Source organism: Hemicordylus capensis, chromosome 3 (genome assembly GCF_027244095.1).
Source record: "Hemicordylus capensis ecotype Gifberg chromosome 3, rHemCap1.1.pri, whole genome shotgun sequence".
NCBI lineage: Eukaryota > Metazoa > Chordata > Lepidosauria > Squamata > Cordylidae > Hemicordylus > Hemicordylus capensis.
The window spans coordinates 120,794,943-120,815,903 of NC_069659.1; the positions used below are offsets into that span (position 1 = coordinate 120,794,943).

Genomic DNA, 20,961 nt, shown 5'->3' on the forward strand with positions numbered 1-20,961 from the left:
GTCCAGAATAAATCAGGACTCCTCCATGATGGGCTTGGCCACAGGCTTGGCATTGTCCCCCAGACTTATGGTGGTGGGAGACTTCAGTGTTTGCTTTGGGACCAAATCGCCCAGGGCAGCTCAGGAGTTCATAGTGGCCATGACAACTATGGGCCTATCTCAAGTGGACTTGGGACTGATGCATGTTGCTGGTCACACATTTAAGCTGGTCTTCCACTCTGATCAGGGAAATGTTCCATTTGTGGGGAGTCCTGTAATTTTCCCATTGTCATGGATGGACCACCATCTGGTTAAGGTTGGCCTTATAATCACTTTCCATCTCTGCAGGGTTGAGAGGCCTTTTAGGATGGCCTATCCAAGAAGATTTAAAATCCAATAGTATTCCAAGAAGCCTTGGAAGGATTTGGTGTTAGCTCTGCTGCTGATTCTGTTGATGCCCTGGTGGAGAACTGGAATAGAGGAGAGCTGGTCTTGTGAGCAGGCTTGAATTGTTCTCTTTGCTAAGCAGGGTCCACCCTGGTTTGTATTTGAATGGGAGACTATAAGCATGAGTACTGTAAGAGATTCCCCTCAGTAGAAAGAGCTGTTCTAGGAGGAGCAGAAGGTTTCAAGTTCCCTCCCTGGCATCTTTAAGATAGGGCTGAGAAAGATTCCTGCCTGCAACCTTGGAGATCTCAATCAGAATACCGTGTTAACGGAACGCACAAATGCAGTGGAAAAATAAATACTAAATAAGTGGTATAATCAATCCATATATTCATATATTGCTGTCAAACATAATGTGCACAAAGGAGGAGCCAAGCTCCTATATGGACCCAGAGAGTATAGTTTCTAATGTTTCTTTAATGTATCCTTAATGTCTTTGATAATAAACCTCATGGGTCACTGAAGAAATGAAGAGTTATGGGTGCACACATTCCAGATCCAGGAAGCAGAGCAGCTGACTAAGATAGATGAATTCCAAGTTCGAAGCCTTGGGCAGCTGACTGAGGTGGATATGTTCAGATTTCCAGAGTTCCAAAATGCATAAGAGTAGTCCTTGAAAACTGCCTAGGTACCAGTTTTTTTCACCATAGCTTCCTCACAAAGGACTATGAAAATAAAAGCACAACACTGTCTGCTACAATGTGGATAAATCTCATGCTGCAGTATCTTTAGAATGCACGATAACATGGTGCCTAATTAACAATAAATTTCATACTCCCATGGTATAAAGCTAGCTCTTACCTGAAGGTAATGCTTCAAAACTTTCCTCAAGGTTGAAACCTTATTTTTACTGAGTGCTACTGCATAAACTTCTTATATACAGCTACCCATAAGGGTTTAACCCGCTACCTCTTAATATACACCAGGTGGGAGTATAACATACTGAGTGGAGGAGCAATAAAGCTCTCAACACTGAATCCATGCAAGGAAATGTTTAAAGAGAAATTGTTGAATATTATATTCTCAAAAGTGTCATGGGCAATTCAGCCATAATTCTACTCAGGGGACATCATAAGTGATCACAACCATTATCAATTTCAGACAAACCAAAAGCCAAAATGGCAAAGATTTAAGGCCATATGGTCAGAAATTTTAAACAAATGTTCCATAGATTTGATGCTGCTTATCATTCAGAGATCAATGACTGAGTTAAAGACTAATCAAGAAGAAGCTCTATTATTTGAAAATATACTCAAAGATACTTCTACTCAGGAAGACTTAAATGATAAAATGAAATTTGGAAGCTCAAGTTAACAAATTTAGAGATAACTTTAAAGACTTTAAAAATAAAAAATATAAGAGGGATGTGAGGGATTATGCTAACGGACAAGTTTATAATTGGCCGGTGAAATTGACTACATTTAGACCTAGAAAGGCAGTAACCTGGCGAGAACCTTTATCTGACCTTGAATGGTCAGGTTCTGAACCAGGCAATTCATCAGAGGATGAGTATCCCCCTAGAAGGAGACCCATTCTCGACTGCAAGACGATAACAGGGAAGGAGCCATCGGCTTTTCAGGGAAGAGGAAGACCCCGGGGCAGATACAAGAATCCTCCGTTATAAACTTAAGTTCTAAACATTTTTCCTCACAGGAATTGAATTTATTGTCCTTAGGTTTAAACTTTATCCCCAGACCCTCCTATAAATCTTTTCAGACTTGGATAGACCTATACAAACTTATTAGATTATTGATGTTAAGAGCTTTTTTCAGACCAGGGGAGGAATATCAGGTTGAACCATTTAAAATCTCTTCTTCATTCGTCCCTAGTATGGATGACCCTGCTATTGCGACATTCCAAAAGGTTGTAGAAAGGGATATAGAAACGTTAGAAAGTCAAGGTAAATACAGATCCAAAGGCGCTCCCAATTTCACATATAATGATAGAATTCTGCTACAGAATTTAGCAGATGACCCAAATATAGTTATTAAAAGGGCAGATAAGGGGGGAGCCTTAGTAATCATGAATGCATGCGATTATATCCAAGAAATAGAAAATCAGCTAGCTGATAGAGAAAGTTATGTACCCATTCCTAAAGATCCCACTGATGACATTATGCGGATTATTAGAATAGTTATTGACGAAGCTATGGCTCTTGGTATATCTAATCGAGAAGCTTCTTTTCTGCTTAATATATATCCTCAGATCCCTGTCATATATGTTCTACCTAAAATTCATAAAGGTATTCCACCCCCAGGAAGACCCATTATTAGTGGATCAGCTTCTGCTTTAGCCCCCCTGGCTACATTTGTTGATTACCACCTTAAACCATTTGTGGTTAAAACACCCACTTACATTAAGGATACAGGGGACTTAATATCTAAGGTGGAAGGTATTTCCATCCCTCCTAACTCCATTCTAATGACTTTGGATGTTAAATCACTCTATACGTGTATTACTCTGGATGAAGCCAGGGCTGTTATTGAGGATATTTTGGAATCTCGTACCACTAAACACCCACCCACATTTTTTCTTTTAGAATTGGTAGATTTAATTTTTGAAAAAAATTATTTTAGATTCTGGCAGCAATTTTATTTACAGGTTAAAGGGGTGGCCATGGGCTCTCCAGTAGCCCCTGACATTGCTATTTTGTTTATGAATTATTTGGAAGTGAAATATTATTTAAATCCTTTATTTAATCCACTTTTCCCATTTATTTTTAAGTTTTGGAGATTTATTGATGACATTTTTTAAATATACACTAATCCTGATAATGTTCAAGATTTTCTGCAATGGATGAACACTGTTCATCCTCACATCCAATTTTCAGGACAATGGCATCAACAAGAAATACCTTTTTTGGATACAAAAGTTCTAGTTAATTCTGCAGGGGTTCTTTCTCTGGGTGTATATAAAAAACCAACTGACAGGAGAAGTTACCTTCACTATTCCTCCTGGCATCCCAGACAAATGAAGGACAGCATCCCATACAGCCAATTGCTTAGGATCAAACGTATTGTTACAGATCCTATGGAATTCGAAAAGGAAGCTAATATTATGATGACTCAATTTGAACACAGAGGATATCCACATAGAACATTTTAAACAAATGTTTAAAATGTTTAAAAAATGTTTAAACAAATAGATCCAAACTATTTACCCACTTTGAAAAATCTGAAAGATGACGTCTTACCTGGTCCCTGGAGTTCTCTACTCTGGGATATCAAATTAAGAACATTATACACCGTCATTGGCACTTGGTTGCAGATATCCCAGGTTGTGATTCACCACCTTGTATAGTTTTTCATAATGCTAAAAACCTAAGTAATATTCTAATAAGAGCTGATGTAGATAGGATAAAATTTTGCAGAGATGATCCTTATGGATCTTATCCCTGTGGTCATTGCAGGATATGTAACCTTATGATTGGTGACAAGCAGGTGCTTATTCCTACCATAGACAGAATCATCTCATTGGGATGTTTTGGCAATTGTAGCACTAGGAAAATTGTATACCTAATTCTATGTCCTTGTCCTGCCATTTACATTGGCATGAGTACCAGACCCTTGTGTACCAGAATACTGGAGCATTTATCTAGACTGAAAAACTGCATTCTAGAAGCTCCCTTGACTTCTCACTTCATGAATAAGGGCCATTTCCCAGAAGACCCTAAAGTCTGCATCCTATTTAAATACAGATCTGAACCATCTAAAAGGGATGTTGTACGGAGAATTACAAAAAGAAGCAGAATTTATACACAAGTTTAAGTCTATGGGAATGGGAGGTTTAAACACTCAACTGGACTTGTCTTGCTTTCTATAAGATACTTTGTAGGTATCTATGTCAGCTATTGTATTCTGTATTCAATGTTATGACTGTACTTTGGAAATGGATGGTGGTATATGTGATGCTCTTAATTTTCAAAAAATTTCAAAAAATCTTTGCCATTTTGGCTTTTGGTTTGTCTGAAATTGATAATGGTTGTGATCACTTATGATGTCCCCTGGGTAGAATTATGGCTGAATTGCCCATGACACTTTTGAGAATATAATATTCAACAATTTCTCTTTAAACATTTCCTTGCATGGATTCAGTGTTGAGAGCTTTATTGCTCCTCCACTCAGTATGTTATACTCCCACCTGGTGTATATTAAGAGGTAGCGGGTTAAACCCTTATGGGTAGCTGTATATAAGAAGTTTATGCAGTAGCACTCAGTAAAAATAAGGTTTCAACCTTGAGGAAAGTTTTGAAGCATTACCTTCAGGTAAGAGCTAGCTTTATACCATGGGAGTATGAAATTTATTGTTAATTAGGCACCATGTTATCGTGCATTCTAAAGATACTGCAGCATGAGATTTATCCACATTGTAGCAGACAGTGTTGTGCTTTTATTTTCATAGTCTTTTGTGAGGAAGCTATGGTGAAAAAAACTGGTACCTAGGCAGTTTTCAAGGACTACTCTTATGCATTTTGGAACTCTGGAAATCTGAACATATCCATCTCAGTCAGCTGCCCAAGGCTTCGAACTTGGAATTCATCTATCTTAGTCAGCTGCTCTGCTTCCTGGATCTGGAATGTGTGCACCCATAACTCTTCATTTCTTCAGTGACCCATGAGGTTTATTATCAAAGACATTAAGGATACATTAAAGAAACATTAGAAACTATACTCTCTGGGTCCATATAGGAGCTTGGCTCCTCCTTTGTGCACATTATGTTTAACAGCAATATATGAATATATGGATTGATTATACCACTTATTTAGTATTTATTTTTCCACTGCATTTATGTGTTCCATTAACACAGTATTCTGATTCAGATTTCTTGATTTCACGTGTTCTCCCTTTTGTATTGTGAATTTTTGCAACCTTGGAGAGGCTGCTGCCAGTCTTTGTAGACTATTCTGAGCTAGGTGGACTATTGGTCTGATTTGGTATAAGGAAGCTTGCTATGTAACAGGGCAGTAGACACAATCACCCCTAAGCGTCCTCTCCGACCTGCTTTAAAATAGACTCTGTGGTAATCAGAAGAACTACAAGAGCTGAAACTGCAAGATAGATGACTGGAGCACAAGTGGAAAAAATCTGACAGATTACAACATAGAGCGTTTTAAAAGGCCTATGATCAAGCAATATGTGTAGCAAAGAAGCAATTATTTTCTGCCTGCATTGCACCCACAAGCTCACGTCCAGCAGAGTTCTCTAGGTTTGTGAAAGGGCTAGTATATGCCCCTCCTCCCTTGAATCAGAATTTGGAACCATCAGTTACTAGTTTTGACATTTTTAATGATTTTTGTGTGGATAAAACCTCTCATATTCAGACTCAGACTCCACAATAACCGAAGAGTGCAACATGGAGGTGTCAAGCAAGTCCTGTAATGCGGTCAGACTGGTTCAGTTTCAGTTTGTAACTTCCAATGATGTGGACAAGCTGCCTGGAATGGTGTGGTCTACCACCTGTCCTCTTGACCCTTGTCCAACATGGCTTATATTATGTAGCAGAGGGATTGTTGTTGAAAGCCTGGTAGATATTATAAATGCTTCTCTGAGGGAGGGCAAGATGCTTACTTGGCAATCATTAGACCTCTTCTGAAGATCCCTCAGAGTTAAGCAACTATAGGCCTGTCTCCAACCTTCCATGGCTGGGCAAGGTAATTGAGAGGGTGGTGGCCTCCCAGCTCCGAATAGTCTTGGAGGAAACTGATTCTTAGTGTCACGCCCTCGCTCTCAGATAGCGAGGAGGAAGGGGATGCTGACAGCCCTTCAGCCGATGCAGGGGTGCCTGAGGGGCAGAGCCCGGCTGTTGGTTCCCAAGAGACAGCTGAGGCAGGTCTGGCTGATGTCAGAGCAGGCACAGCAGTCTGAGGCAGCAGAGACAACGACTGATGAACCGGAGGATGAGCTGTGCAGGCAACCCCCACTGACTCCACAGCAGAGGCGGGTCACAAGGCGGCAGGCACAGCTGGAAACCATCAGAAGAAGTAAGTGCCTCTTGCAGAGAGCTGATAAGCCTTGAATCTTTGCCAGCTGAGTGTTATTAGCTTGGACTATAAAGCACGTCTACAGCTTGCAGTTAGCCACTGGAAGACAACATATGTCATCCCTAGTGTTGACAGCCTTCAGCCTGAGCTAGAAAGAGAGACATTTTTCGAGCCGTGTTTCGCTTCTGCAACCCAGACTGGTCTTTTGTTAACTATCATCCTAGACTTCTTTACCGGTGGCCAGATTGCTGACAACTAGACCAGGGCTGCTCAATCGGCGTTCCTGCAGATTTTTGGCTTACAACTCCCATAATCTTTTGCTGGGATTATGGGAATTATGGCTGGGGATTATGAGAACTGTAGTCCAAAAACAGATGCATGGCTAAGTTGAGTAGGCCTGATCTAGACCCATTATAAAACGGTTTTAGGGCAGGGTATAGGATAGACACTGCCTTGGTTGGCCTTATAGATGATCTCCAATTGGGAATTGACAGAGGGAGCATGACTCTGTAGGTCCCTTTGGTTCTCTTGGTGGCTTTCGATACTATCGATGATAGTATCCTGTAGTGTCTGAGGGGGTTGGGAGCAGGAAGTAGTGATTCCACTCCTACTTTTCAGGCAGATTCCAGATGGTGTCACTTGGAGACTGTTTTTCAAAAAGTGAACTTTCATATGATATCCCCCAGGACTACATACTGTCTCCAATGCTCTTTAACATCTACATAAAGAGAGATGTTTATGTAGAGATCATCAGGAGAGATCGTCAGGAGATTCGGTGCATGGTGTTAGCAGTATGCTGATGACAATATATATTGGAAAAGACATATATTTCCTAAATGGTTGCCTGGAGGCAGTGATGGGCTGGATGAGAAATAACAAACAGACTGAATCCAAATAAGACGGAGGTGCTTATTTTGCGGGGTTGGAATCCAGGAGACAATTTTTATCTGCCCATTCTGGATGGGTTTACATTCCCCCAGAAGGAACAGGTATGCAGTCTGGGAGTGCTTCTGAATCCAAACCTCTCCCTGGTGTCTCAGGTTGAGGCAGTGACCAGAGGTTTTTTCTATCAGCTTCAGCTGATATGTCAGCTATGTTCATTTCTTGAGATAAACAGTAATACATATGCTGGTAACCTCCAGACTTGAGTACTTCTGTGTGCTCTATGTGGGGCTGCCTTTGAATCCAGATACTGCAATTGGTGAAAAATGTGATAGCCACGTTGGTTTCTGGGTTATTTTGAATAGACCATATTACTCCTATATTTGTGTGTGTGTTTTATGTCTTTTTAAACTTGTGCATCACCTAGCCTTTGGATGGGGCGGTCTACAAAGGTAATAAATAAATATTAAGAGAACTACACTTCCTGCCAATATGTTTCCGGGCAAAATACAAGGTGCTGGTTATAAATCCCTGAATAGTTTAGGCCCAGGATATTTTAGAGGACATTTTCTTCGCTATGAGCCCATTGAGATCACCCATGTCTGCAATTGCCACCAGTTCATCTGGTGGGTACTCATGGATAGGGGTGTGCACAGAACTGACTGGTCTGGTTTGGTTCTAATCCGGACCAGACCCAGACCAGGCGTTTGGTCCGGCACCTCCTTGAACCCTCCCCCAGTTCAGTTCGGTCCAGGGGGGCTCGCGAACATTTTTTAATTTTTTTTAACTTACCCCCTCACATAGGCCAGTTGAGCAGATGTGGCAGCCTCCAAAATGGCCGCTGCACTGGAGGGGGAAGGCCTGAATGGGCCAAAGAGCCGGCCGAACGGCTGGTAGCGGCATAAAGGGAGGCCAGCAGAGGGAGGGGGAACCTCTGTGGACCCCCACCCATCACCTCCAACAACTCCCCCAAAGGGGGTAAGTTTTTGTGTGTTTTTTTTAAAATAAAAAAAAATTAAAAACCATGAACCCCCCGAACAGTCAGGGTGTTTGGTCTGGGGTCAGACCAAACAGGGGATGGTTCGGTTTGACCCCAAACGGTTGAACCAAACACGTTTGATGTTGAACATGTTTGACGTCGAACCTGTTTGCACATCCCTACTCAGGGATGGGCCTTCTCTGTTGCTGCTCCAAGGTTTTGGAATGTGCTCCCTGCTGAAACAAGAGCCTCCCCATCTCTGACTGCATTTAAAAAGTGTTAAAAGACATATTTATTCACCCAAACATTGAACTGGAATTGTAGTTTTAAATTGTTTTAATGTTTTAATTTGTTTGATGTAAACTGCTCAGAGACATAAGAACCAGCCCTGCTGGATCAAGCCCAAGGCCCATGTAGTCCAGCATCCTGTTTCACACAGTGGCCCACTAGATGCAGTGGGCCTCATCCTACAGACAAGAGATGAGGGCATGCCCTCTTTCCTGCTGTTGCTCACCTACAATTGATATTGAGAGGCCTCTGAGGCTGGAGGTAGCCCACAGCCAGAAGACTAGTAGCCAATCATATCCCTGTCGTCCATGAATTTGTCTAAGCCCCTTTTAAAGCCATCTAAGCTGGTGGTCATCACCACATCCCATGGCAATGAATTCCAAAGATTAATTATGTGCTGTGTGAAAAGATATTTCATCTTGTAGGTCCTAAATTTCCCAACCTTCTGTTTTATGGGATGATGCCTGGTTCTAGTGTTGTGAAAGAGGATGAAAAAATTATCTGTCCACTCTCTCCACTCCATTCATAATTTTATACACCTTGATCATGTCTCCCCTTAGTCACCACTTTTCTAAAGAGCCCCAAATGCTTATCAGCCTTGCCTCATAAGTAAGGTGCTCCTGGCCCCTGATGATCTTGTTTGCCCTCTTCTGCACCTTTTCCAGTTCTACAATATCCTCCTTAAGATACAGTGACCAAAACTGTATGAAGTATTCCAGATGTGGCCACACCATAAATTTGTACAAGGGCATTATAATATTAGCATGTTTATTTTATAAATAATTTATTTTATAAATAATGTATTTTTATTTTATTTTATTAATGATCTCTAGCATGGAATTGACTGATTTCACAGCTGCCTCACATTGAGTCGACAATTTCAATGAGCTGTCCACCATAACCGCAAGATCTCTCTCCTGGTCAGTCACTGACAGCTGAGAGCCCATCAGCATGTATGTGATGTTGGGGTTTTTTGCCCCAATATGCATCACTTTACACTTGCTTGCATTGAACTGCATTTGCCATTTTGTTGCCCACTCCCCAGTTTTGAGAGATCTTTTTGCAGCTCCTCACAATCTTTTGTGGATTTCACTACCCTAAATAGTTTAGTGTCATCAAATTTGGCTACTTCATTGCTTACCCCCAACTTCTAGATCATTTATGTACTAGTTAAAGAGCACTGGTCCCAGTACTGATCCGGGGGGGGGGGGCACTTCCTACTTCCTCCATTGTGAAAACTGCCCACTTATTCCTACCCTCGTTTCCTGTCCTTCAACTAGTTACCGATCCACACATGAACCTGTCCCTTATTCCCTGACTGCTAAGTTTACTCAAGAGCCTTTGGTGGGGAACTTTATCAAAAGCTTTTTAGAAGTCCAGGTATACTATGTCAACTGCATCACCTTTATCCACATGTCTGTTGACACCCTCAAAGAATTCCAAAAGTTTAATAAGGCAAGATTTGCACTTTCAGAAGTCATGCTGGTTCTCCTTCAGCAAGACCTTTTCTATATGTTTAACAATTTTGTCCTTATGCTTTCCATCAATTTACCTGGCACAGAAGTTAAGCTGACCTGTAATTTCCCGGATCCCTTTTTCAAAATCGGAGTCACATTGGTTGCTTTTCAGTCCTCTGGTACACACACAGCGTGATTGTAGGGACAAGTTACATCTTTTTTGCTAGAAGATCAGCCATTTCACATTTGAATTCCTTCAGAACTCTTGGGTGGATACCATCTGGTCCTGGCAATTTGTTAATTTTTAGTTTTTCAAGACAGTTTAGAACATCTTCCCTTCTCACCTCAAATTGGTCCAATACTTCAGCCTCTAAACCCGAGAAACTCAATTTGGGAGACAGTATATGGTCAGTATCCTCCACCAGGAAGACAGATGCAAAGAACTCATTCAGCTTCTCTGCAGTCTCCTTATTCTCCTTAATAATCCCTTTCATGCCCTCATCATCTAAGAGACCAATCACTTCCTTGCAGGTTTCCTACTTCTGATATATTTAAATAAGTTTTTGTTATTCCCCTTGACACTTCTAGCAATATGCTCCTTAAACTCTCTTTTTGCATCCCTTATTGTCTCCTTGCATTTCTTTTGCCCGAGTTTATATTTTTCCTGTTCTCTTCATTTGGGCAGGACTCCCATTTTGTGAAGGTAGTCTTCTTCCCTTTTATAGCTTTGCTGGCATTGTCCTGAACTTGGTGGTACATTTCCTCTTTCTTGGTATACATTCTAACTCTGAGCTTCTAGTATTGTGGTTTTAAATAAGTTCCATGATTTCTGGAGTGATGTGACCCTCCTGACTTTCTCTTTCATCTTCCTTTTTACCAGTTCCCTCACTTTTGAGATGTTTCTTCTTCTGAAGTCCAACACATCTGACAATTCTCTACTCATATGTATGCTGAATTGGATCACACTATGGTCACTGCTCCCCAATGGTTCTGCAACTCTAACATTCCGCACCAGGTCTTAGGCACCACTCAGGGTTAAGTCCAAGGTTGCCATCTCCCTGGTTGGTTCCACAACTAACTGTTCTAAGGCACAGTTGTTTAGCATGTCCTAGAAATCTGGTCTCTCTTTCATCACCTGCATGTGAATTTACCCAGTCTATGTGTGGGTAGTTGATGTCACCCATTATTACTGCCCTGTCTCTCTTTGATGCCACTCTCATTTGCTTCTCCAACTTCAGGTCACTCTCAACATTTTGATCTGGAGGTCAATAGTATGTCCATAGTATGTCCTTTCAGTCCTCATATTGTCACCTATAATGATTTTGTGGAGGACTCTGGTTTTCTAGCTTGTTGGAATCTATCCTTTCTTTAATATGCAGTGCTACTCCTCCCCCAATCCTCCCCTCCCTGTCCGTTCTGTAGGTTTTTGAAATCCACGAATAACAGTGTCCCACTGGTTCTCACTGTTCCACCAGGGGCTGTGAATTAACACATTTGATCTTAATTTTTAAAATTATTTTTGGTTCCAGTGTGTTATAGTAATGAGACATGTAAAAGGGAATTATTAAATGTGTTTCCTTTTAACATTTGTAAACATAGAAAAGCATTAATAAATTGGTTAAAAGGCAGTGATTGATCAATTAAAATTATTTAATTGATTAGTCAGACTTTCTTTGCATTCAGTAACTAAATTAATGCTTTTGAAGATTGAGAATGAAATGGTTCCTTTCAAAATAGGGCCAACAAGATCTGTTAATTTCAGATTTTAGGGTAAGCATGGAATTATGGCTTGCCTACAGGTAAATTGGTCAGTAGCCATGGTGCATAATGAGGAATAAAGAGATGACAAAGTAATACAAAGGAAAGTAGAGCTAAGAGAACTCCAGGAGCTGAAGACAAAGTTCAGTGGAAAAAAAGGTTGCAGGCTAGTTTTAAAGGGAAAAGTATGCAACTAAAATCCAGCTCCTGTGGGGAAAAATGTTGGAACTTGTAAACACAGACATGAAAGATCAGTTATCCAAGGTTGAGTTGTTGGGGGAAATGTGAATTATCCACAGATAAATGCCATGGAATTTGGTTTGATGGAAACCTGGGCATTCCACTGTCCCATCAGCCTTTCATGAGGAAAGTACACAGAGTTTACCACGTAGATAATCCTTTTGTCTGTCTGCTTTAAAAATTAAGAAATGAGCATTTTCTTAGAGATGTAATTTTTCTTCTGCTTAGATGCCTCAAGCCACCTGGATGAGTACCATGTATGCTAATAGGTGTAGCACACACAGTTCTTTCCCCAATCCAGGTTTTGTAGGAAAACTGGTGATGAGGTCTTTAGGAACAGTAACTGTGCTTAGGCTTCCCTTCCCATCAAACAGTTGATCAGCACAACTGCAGCTGATCAACAAAGCTACACTTGGAGTACTTGCTGCTGGTCAGGGCTGGTCTCAAAAGTCGGCATTGTGGGCAGCTCCCAAGGGCCTACTGCTGATCCTCCTGAGATCTCCTCTGCACCCATAGCCTTTGTATGGCAGCAGGGGAGTGAAGCTCTCTGGTTTATCCAGGTAGGATGAGCCTGACACCTGGAGCCAGATGATGTATGCAAGTGATGTACGCATGCATATTTGGATTTGGATCACTTTGTCTATAAGCTAAAGGCTGCTTCCATTAATTAGATTACACTGTCAGATTCACACCATCATGTGTATACTGGCTAGAAATATACATATCAGGCGGCATATAAATATGATTGATAGATGTGAGCAGCCCTGGCACTACAATGTAGGATGCCACTAGTGTGAATCAGACTGACAGCAGACTCTTCTGTAGTTACAGCTGCATTTTTTCCCATCTGCCACTATCACAGCTACTTGGTTGTTTTACTGAATAAATTTCTACAGCAGTTCTTCCACCATTCAAGATGAGTTTTACAAACAATCTGAAAAATAAATCAGTACCAGTTCCCTCTAAAGCACGTGCATGTATGTGCACACACAAGTTTTTTGATGTCTGCTCAATTAATTATAGATCCCACTCAGATTGAATCTGGAAGGTCCCACTCTGAATATACATGCGCACATACTGCCTTGATACTGCTACTCAGAACAAAACTCATTCTGCACGCAGATGTAAAAAATGAGAGACTACTGATTATCATTTAAAACAGCTAAGCAACAGCAAAATCCTAGTCAACAGCATATATAAATGAAGCTTCCTTGCAAAAGTGGGCCTTATACTTGCTTTCTGAACACTAGCAAGGAGGTCCTTTGGCACTAGAACTAGAGGGTTACTGCTGGGATGATCCTACTTCTCATGGTCATCCAGATCTGCCTAGATGAGTAAGAAGAATCACTAGCCCATGGTTTTCTCCGAAATTGTTTACTTGTCTCACCAAAATCTTCATCATTCAAACTAGCACTTGGCAGCTGGCTGTATATTTTTTATTTACTTACTTACTTTATTTTATTTTATTTATTTGATTTATATACCATCCTTCCAAAAATTGCTCAGGGCACTTTACATCAAAATAAAAACAAACAATTAAAATCAAAACAAAATCAATTAAACAATTAAAACCATTTAGTGCTAAAACTACCCCTTGGTTGGCTGGGAGTAAAGGAATCATGCCCTTAGACTGGTGAATTGTAGCTGTCAGTGTGGGAAATTGCAATGTCCCCTCCCCCTAAAGATTCCCCATTCCTCCTCTTCACCTCAGTAGCTGCATCCCTTCTTCTATCAGCATTGCCTCTATTTCTCCCCTTCTGTGCAGTGTCAGCCTTCTCCTTCTCACCCCGTGCAGCACCCCAGCAGGACTAGACTAAGATCATCAGCTGAAGTTGGGGAGGGGGTTGCAGTCTTAGGCGCCTATTTGCAGTTAGCACCTGCATACACACACGTTTCACACCACTTGAAAATAATACCACAATGTATTTGGCCACAATGAGCCCACTAGTTTCCTTTCTTCTCACAAATACGTAAATTTGTATGTATTTGTGAGAATACATACATATATATCCTAATTTTTTTACAGCACATACATACATCCTTAAAAAAAATTACAGCAAGCCTTATTTCTCCATTTTTCACAATATAAACATTTCTGAGTCATGTCCTCAGGCTGCAATTCTATGCACACAGCAGTTAGTTTGGAGTAATCCCCAATGAGTTCATTAAGGGTTTACTTGGAATAAACTGTATAGAATTGACTAGAGTTCTAGGCAATAAGGGGATCCTTTATCAGATTTAAAAATTAAGCCATATAAATCGGCACTTATACTGAGCACCTCTTCTTTCAGTACTATTACCACACACACACACACAACACACAAAACCTGGCATGAGGAATATTATTATTATTATTTATATTTATTATTAATAATTCAATTTCTATACCACCCTTCCAAAAATGGCACAGGACGGTTTACACAGAGAAATAATAAATAAATAAGAAGGATCCCTGTCCCGAAAGGGCTCACAATCTAAAAGAAACATAAGATAGACACCAGCAACAGTCACTGGAGATACTGTGATGGGGGTGGATAGGGCCGGTTACTCTCCCCCTGCTAAATAAAGAATATAGAGTGGTGGAGCTACTTGACTGTTTTGGACTGGTCTGGTTTCCAAGCTATGCCTGTTAGATTGCCAATAAACAGAAGGCAATAATCTCAGAATTCTTAAAAAACAAACATTTCTGCATTAAAGACACACATTTCAGACAGGTTATGTTTGAAGTTGTCCAATTAGTAATTTCAGTTTAAATGCCTTGTTTTATTTGGAAGCCATAACTCACTGCCTCTCTTTCACCCCCAAAAGAGGAAAGAGAAGGGAGTTAACAGGCTTTGCTTAAAGTCCTAGAAGAAGCGGGGGGTGGGGAGGCTGTTTGTTTGCTTGTTAGTAAAATACCTATCCAGAGAACATAACAACAGCCCTGCTGGATCAGGCCACAGGCCCATCTAGTCCAGCATCCTGTTTAACACAGTGGCCCACCAGATGCCACTGGAAACTTACAGGCAGGAGTTAAGGGCATGCCCTCTCTCCTGCTGTTACTCCCCTGCGACTGGTACACAGAGGCATCCTGCCTTTGAGGATGGAGCTGGCCTAAAGCCTTCCGACTAGTAGCCATTAATAGACCTCTCCTCCATGAAGTTATCCAACCCCATGAAGTTATCTTAAAGTCATCCAGCTTGTTGGCTGTCACCACATCTTGTGTCAGAGAATTCCACAAGTTGATTATGCATTGTGTGAAAAAGTACCTCCATTTGTTGGTCCTAAATTTTTCCACCAACTCGTTTGGTAGTCACACAGAGACTCGTCTGGTGGTCACATGGAGACAGACCTTCTCGATTGCTGCCCCGAGATTGTGGAATGCGCTCCCTGCTGAGTTATGATCCTCCCCATCTCTGGCATTTTTTTTTTAAAATATGAAAACCCATTTTTTTAACCCAAGTTTTCTCAGGTTTTAAAAGAATAAATACTGTTTGTTTAATTTTACGGATTTTAAATTATTGTATTGTTTTAACTTTAAAATGTGGTGTTATATGTTGAACTGTTTTAACTTTTATATGTGTTTTAATTGTTGTTAGCTGCCCAGAAATGTAAGTTTGGGCAGGGTATAAATTTGGAAGCCATAAATAAATATCCTGGCAATCAATTTCATGGGGATGACCCCTGGTTCTAGTGCTATGTGAGAGGGAGAAAAATTTCTCTCTATCTACTTTCTCCACACATGCATTATTTTATAGACCTCTATCATGTCTCCCTGCAGTTATCTTTTTTCTAAACTAAATAGCCATAGATGTCGTAGCCTTGGCTTATAAGGAAGGTGCTCTATGCCCCTGATTATCTTGGTTGCCCTCTTCTGCACCTTTTCCAGTTCTACAATGTCCTTTTTTAGATGTGGTGACCAGAATTGTACGCAGTACGCCAGGTGCGGCCCTGTTTTGAATAAGGGCATTATAATATTAGCATTTATATTGTCAATCCCCTTCCTAATGATCTCTAGCATGGAATTGGCCTTTTTCACAGCTGCCTCACACAGAGGACACTCGCTTTCAATGAGCTGAACACCACAACCCCAAGATTCCTCTCCTGGTCAATCATCGACAGCACAGATCCCACCAGCGTATACTCGAAGATGGGTTTTTTCTTCCCAATGTGCATCACTTTACACTTGCCAACACTGAACCACATTTGCCATTTTGTTGCCCACTCACCCAATTTGGAGAGATCCTTTTGGAGCTCCTCACAATCCGTTTTGGATTTCACTACCCGAAAGAGTTTGGTATCATCTGCAAATCTGGCCACCTTGATGCTTACCCTACTTCTAGATCATTTATGAATAAGTTTATAAAGCACCGGTCCCAGTACAGATTCATTCATTCATTCGATTTCTATACCGCCCTTTCAGAAATGGCTCAGGGTGGTTTACACAAAGAAATAAACAAATAAGATGGAACCCTGTCCCCGAAGGGCTCACAATCTAAAAAGAAACATACGATCCCTGGGGGACCCCACTTCTTACTTCCCTCCATTGTTAAAACTCTCCATTTATACCTATCCTGTTTCCTGACCTTCAACCAAGGAAGTAGCAGTCCACCATACCCTGCCCCCTTCTCTAGATCTCTTAATGTTGCCAAGATTTGCTAGTAGAATTTTAGAAAGGAAAGGAAAGGCGCTCTCAGCAAATGCTGGATAAATCCAATACCCTCTGAGGGTTGGGTTGGGGTGCTGAGTGAGAAGAAAAGAGCTGGCTTCTCTGTGGAGAAGAGGCGGCTGTAGAAAGGTAATAAGGGCCCCCTACCTGTTCAGAACTCTATTTGCTTACAGACTGACTACTCCCATCTTACACAAAGATCTCCAAAGTGTCTGATCAGCTTACCTAGAAAGGTCTTGGGAAATCAAATAACTGGGCTGGCCTTGTTTACTTGCTATTGGTCAAAATAGGTGCCTGTAAGCTATTCTGACTTCTGATTGGTTGGGGGTGGGGGTGGGAAGGAAAAATCCTTTGCTAGGGGGAGGAAAAGAAAGGCACATTCTGGTTGGTGCTGAGGCACTAAATATGCAATTTGGAAAGTGACTAAGTATGGTAATTACTTCATATGTGGGCAAGGGATCCCACTGAACATGCTGAGAGGGAAATGGTTTCTACCCAGAGATGAAAGTTTGGGGTGGTGTACAAATTTGATAAATAAATAAATTTGATAAATAAAATAAATAAAGGAATTTAGGGGGCAAAGGACCAAGAGCCAGCACCATCTACTGTCAAACAGTGGAAATTCAAGAGCAACATTCAAGCAAGAGAAACAGAAACAAAGAGAGAAAGACAGAGAGGAAGAGATGGTATGTTTGGTGAAAGAATGGGGAAAAGAATATGGAGCTGGCAAAAAGGAGGGCAACTCCCCTCTGCCACAAATGAGGAGCCACCTCTGGCAGGGTGTATAGCTGGTGCGCACTTGTGAATGCGCACAGACCAATAGAAGGGGGTCTGCCAGTAGGAGCCTGTCCACAGGCACCAGTGAGCTACCTATACCCTTGGCTGTGTGTGACATTTTCAGAACTAACAATAAATAGATTACATTATGCTCCTGGAACTTGGCCGATTATGGCTAATATATAGGGGGGGGGACATTGGGGAAGTCATGACTCAAATGAAATATGTTAAGTTGTACATTACAGACATCTGGGTTAGATATTTTGGGTTAAAATATTTTAATTGTCTTTCTACTCTCAGCTGCTCTGACATAAAGGATTTCCCCCCCTCTTTACAGATGTGGATTCAACTCTTGTATAGTGCTGGCTTTTGGTGGCTGTTTTGCTATGCTGTAGATTCCTACTTAGTGGTTAGAAGATCAGCAGGACTAAGGTACAGAAAGGAAATAAAATCACATTTTTTTAAAGAAGTGTTTTCAAATGTTAGACACCATAACCTTTGTTCATACACGTATGGACATGTAAATCTGACTTGCTATTTTCATATTATCTTTCATTGGCTTTTGTTTTTCTCAGTTTTATTGCAAAGTGTTTTTTCCTTGAAGTTTTTCTATATAAACAAGGAAAGCTTTGGAAGAAAAAAGCTGTAAGATTAAATTGAAGTTTCTTACAAAGATCTAATGTTCTTGCAATGGTAAAATCTTTTAAGATCAGATGCACTCAAATTTGCAGAAGGAATTAATTTTGTGATGATGTTAACATCAGCAAAGATGAATGTCTTTTCTCAATTTTATTCATTCTAATGAATTTATAATTAATTCTGAATCTAAAATTCATTCTAATGAATTCTAAGTCCACCTACCTGTAGGAGCACCAGGGGAGAAAAATAAGGGGGGGGGTTACGGAAGGGGGAAAGTGCATTTCTGGGTGTGCAAGCTGTGTCCCACATATTAGATTTCCAAAACAGAATTGTGGAGGCAGGTGAAGGGACAAGTTACTTGTTAAGGGGCACTTGCCCCTCTAAAGCCACCCTTGCCACTTATACTAGTCCAGAGCATTTAAAGATATTTATATATGAATATGAAAATATGGCTATTTTGTGTGCTCTTTATTAATAGTGCTGAATTTCATTTGTGTATATATATGTCTATACGTGTGTGTGTGTGTGTGTATATATATATATATATATTTCAAAATATTTCTATACCACCCAAAACCTGTGTCTGTGCTTGTTTTGTGATACATTTTTTATATTACTACTTTGTTCTCAAATGAAAAATAAATAGTTTAAGAGATACTATACATCATTGTTAAATAGAAGGTTAATATAATATGTAATTTTGAGATAACATTTAAATAATATTAATGTTATCTAATATTACAGTACAATTGTGTTGTATCACATGATGACCTGGGGCCTGGCAATCCTTTTGTGTGTGGAGGGAATTGCTATGCTATACTACCCTTCAGTTTCTAGGTAGGTATAAGTTTGTCTAGCTTTTAAATTCATTTCTATGACTTGCTTAATATTTTTATGAATTTTAAACATGGCAGGTGCCAGAGGTTTTCAGGGTCAGGCAGTTGGTTGGGCAGAATTATTTAAGGGCTTACCAATTAAGAGGTGATCTGTTACCTCAATTAAGAGGTGATCTGTTAGCCTCAAAGGCAGGATGCCTCTGAGTACCAGTTGCAGGGGAGTAACAGCAGGAGAGAGGGCATGCCTTCAACTCCTGCCTGTGGCTTCCAGCGGCATCTGGTGGGCCACTGTGCGAAACAGGATGCTGGACTAGATGGGCCTTGGGCCTGATCCAGCAGGGCTGTTCTTATGTTCTTACCTTGGTTCTCACTTGGTGTTGGGTCTGCACGGATCTGGGAATGATGAGACACATTTTGGTAAAATGGGATTGTCTGCTGGCTTATGTTGTGGCAAGTGGAGTTAAACAGGTCTGGCTCTAGCCAGTGTCTGGATGGTAGATCATCTGGCAGCTAAGTATGCCATTCAGAATTCTAAGCAAGAAGGGTTGGATATAAATGTAGCAAATAATATAATTTAAAAAACAACCCATGACTTTTAAAAATATCCACGTGAGCAGGCTAGGGCCAAACTAGAAACAATAAGATAAACCTCTGGGATACTAACCCCTGTTAGAGTTTCATGCTAATTGAGGAACTGTGAAGATCCATTTTTAGGGGAGAATGTCTGTATATATAGGGTGCTTAACCCTATAAGTTATCCATTGTAAATGCACTCCCAGGCAATTTTTATTCTCCCCCCCGCCGCCATCCCACTCAGACAGGTTCCAGAAATAGAACTGAAGTTAGTTGGTAAGGAAAAACAGCTTTGAGATGATTGGTGGGCATGGGACAGGCAAACATTCCCTCCATCCACTAATCTTTCTCTGTAAGTGTTCCTCCTGCTCTCAAATTCTTCATGAACTTGTCAAACGTGGAGTTGGGAACACACATTTGCTAAGTAAACATCTAGTTTAACTGGGGGGGGGGCATCTAATACAGTATAAACATTTATATTTCTGAAGCTCTTATCATTCATTATGTTGTGTGTGTTGGTAGTTTTCAGCCGCATCCACAAATCTGTAAATTCTTAACTTTCCAAAACACAAACAATGTGAATAGAAAATGATACATATTTATAATTTTGTTCATAGATAAAATGGGTTGGAGTTAATCTTACTACTTTACTTGTGGAAGCTCTTTCCATGCACAGAAGAAGAGTTGCTATTGTGGAAGAAGTCGTTCTGTGAATGGATGGTGTTTCCACGAGTGCAATGGATTGTTGGATGCCAGCTTTGGCTTTTTATTGGATTGGTATTATTTAGTGCAGGGGTCCCCAAGTTCATTGGATTACAGTTCCCATCAGTCCCAGCCACAGTGTAGTTCAACAACACCTGGGAACCCAAGGTTGGGAACATGGCACACTGGTTTAGTGTTTGTTACATCTAATACTATGCAGTCTTTATGCCAACAGTAAGGTCTGAACTCTATAGTCTGGTTCATACACTGGGTGAATTCCACATGATCATGGTCATGCAAGCAGTCACAATCTCAGCCAAGCTGTAAATTCTGCAGGAATCCTTTGTTCTTCATTGTGGACTGGTACATGTATAAACAGGTCTGTGTCTGAAGAGAATGAATCCTGTTAATTGTTCGTCTCTTTTTTCAGCTGTGAAAGTGGTCTGGAGCATGCTATTCCTCATTATGTCACTACCTACGTTCCCCTGGTGCTGGTTTTAGTGGCCAACCCAGTCCTTTTCAGTAGAACAGTGACAGCTGGTAAGATTCCAAGACACAACTGAGTGTGTGTGTGTGTGTGTGTTTGGTTTTAATTTATATTCTAATGGATCACAAGTACTTTAGCCACAAATGTACAAGAGAGAGAGAGAAACTGGTGGGATGGAAGACAGACAGACAGACAGACACAAACAAACTAGAAACTAGAATTCCAGTTATGTGAACCATGACTGGACTGCTATAAGATGTGGTTAGATGGTCACCACAGGCAGCAGATT

At 40.7% G+C, this 20,961-nt stretch overlaps 1 protein-coding gene across 2 annotated transcripts in view; it reads left to right on the plus strand.

Annotated features, from left to right (window-relative positions):
• Positions 1-20,961, plus strand: part of GPR143 (G protein-coupled receptor 143) — a 46,333-nt gene that overhangs the window by 8,399 nt on the left and 16,973 nt on the right. Inside the window, exons 3-5 of one of the 2 annotated variants that reach the window (XM_053311766.1) lie at positions 17,773-17,867; positions 18,819-18,911; positions 20,616-20,725. In XM_053311766.1, the coding sequence (XP_053167741.1) occupies positions 17,773-17,867; positions 18,819-18,911; positions 20,616-20,725 (298 nt within the window). The remainder of the gene's footprint in view (positions 1-17,772; positions 17,868-18,818; positions 18,912-20,615; positions 20,726-20,961) is intronic. The other variant, XM_053311767.1, reaches the window with a different exon arrangement.